The sequence below is a fragment of the Ipomoea triloba genome, chromosome 15 (assembly GCF_003576645.1).
Source record: "Ipomoea triloba cultivar NCNSP0323 chromosome 15, ASM357664v1".
Lineage (NCBI taxonomy): Eukaryota > Viridiplantae > Streptophyta > Magnoliopsida > Solanales > Convolvulaceae > Ipomoea > Ipomoea triloba.
This window is the reverse complement of record NC_044930.1, coordinates 6954934-6956682: the sequence shown is the minus strand read 5'-3', so window position 1 is coordinate 6956682 and position 1749 is coordinate 6954934. Positions and strand designations below refer to the sequence as shown.

Below are 1749 nucleotides of genomic sequence, written 5' to 3'. Positions count from 1 at the left end.
ATGGGTTCACCATTATTGCAAGCTTTCATATTTCTTGTCGTAATTGTTGAATCTCCGGCGACGGCGAATCTTATTATTGATGAGGTTTATAGTAGAGAGGAGCTTGTGAAAATGGCTGGCTATGGTGAAGACAAGATCTCCACCGTTCAGATTGAAGGTAAAGTTGTTTGCCAGACTTGCACCGACGACGGCGATGAAAGCTCGTCTCTTTAGCCCATCTCAGGTTCGTAACAATTCAATTAAGTACACTTCATCAACTTTCAATTTTTTATCATTAATATTTCATATAAGATTATAATGACTAAACCTTTGTAAAATGAGGTTAGAAGTGAGTTCTTCATTCTTAGATTTATTCAAGGTGTGCTTTGAGTGAAACTCGCAACTAATTCATTTTTTTTATTTATCCAAATCTACGCTTTGAGTGAAACCGGCACTGTGATTCTAGCCATTAAAAAATTACAATGAGAGCTGTCTATAGCTAATCACATCAAACCAAAAAATCAATAAATAGAAACAGTTTTTATCACTAAAGTCAAACTTAAAACTTTATGATTATCAAGTCTAACATTTCTTTGCCCAAATATCTATCTAATGTGGTGTAAACTTCTTTTCAATTCTTATAAAAATACATTTTTGGGTGAGTGATTTGATTTTATTGTTGTGTGGTGGGGTTCGATCCCCATTGAAGATATGGCCGGGGTCTCATTGGGAGACACAAAGTCTAAAAAATTGATTAAATGTACAGAATGAAGCATAATATATGTATATGTGTGTACATGCAGGTGCATTAGTGGGTATTTTGTGCAGCAGAAGTGGAAGAAGAGCATCATATTCATGGGTAAAAGGCAGCACACATGAACACGGAGGCTTCCTCATAGATCTCCCTTCTCATCTTCATGCAATCCCAAATCTGGAAAATACATGCCTAGTCAGGGTTCTTCATCTCCCAAAGGCCTCAATTTGCACCCAACACTACTACTACTCCAGGGCACCAAAACACAAAGGAATTCAACTGATTGGAGTTCAAGAAGGCACCCGCAGTTACACAACCCACACCATACACCTTACACCTAAATCTTGTTAGGATCAAGTTCTTCCCACTCAGGCCAAAAAGAGGCACGGTCTTTATCGACCTCCGCCTAACAATTTTCCCTCCCAACACCAACCAGTTGTAACCTGTAACTTGCTCTGGCACCATCTCTATTATGTATGCTTTATATATACTTGAGGATGATAGGTGTTGGACAAAACGGAGGAGAGCAGCAGAGTGACTCGCACATAATGCGGAGTAGGGCGGGACAGCACCACGTGGTATAATATATGGGTAATTTTTAGGGTTGCATATAAATAAATTGCTAGAAATTCTTCCATGGACATAGACACAATTTTGAGCTATGTAAATTCTGTTCTATTTACTTTCTGCCATTATTTTCAATTCTTGTTCTGGTTTATTTCACAAATCTGAATCGCTTGATGCTTCACATGACATTTCATCAGTTCTCATCAGAACCTTTGTGATAATTGAGCGACAGAAATGTACTTGGCAACACATTAGCCCTGCATTTAAGCTAATCTGCTTCCTCCATGCATACCGTCCAGTTATCAGTCGAGAATTCTTGCAAGCTTTGCATATTGAGAAACGTAATTTAATATTCACTTAGATCAGAGATAGACAAAGAAAAATGAATCCCAATATATATATATATATATATATATATATATATATATATATATATATATATATATATA

At 36.8% G+C, this 1749-nt stretch overlaps 1 protein-coding gene across 1 annotated transcript; it reads left to right on the top strand.

Annotated features, from left to right (window-relative positions):
- LOC116005628 lies at positions 1-1299 on the top strand. The gene is made up of 2 exons (XM_031245874.1): positions 1-203; positions 808-1299. The coding sequence occupies exons 1-2, from the start codon at positions 1-3 to the stop codon at positions 1082-1084; spliced, it is 480 nt and encodes a 159-aa protein (XP_031101734.1). The 3' UTR covers positions 1085-1299.
- The last annotated feature ends 450 nt before the right edge of the window (positions 1300-1749 follow it).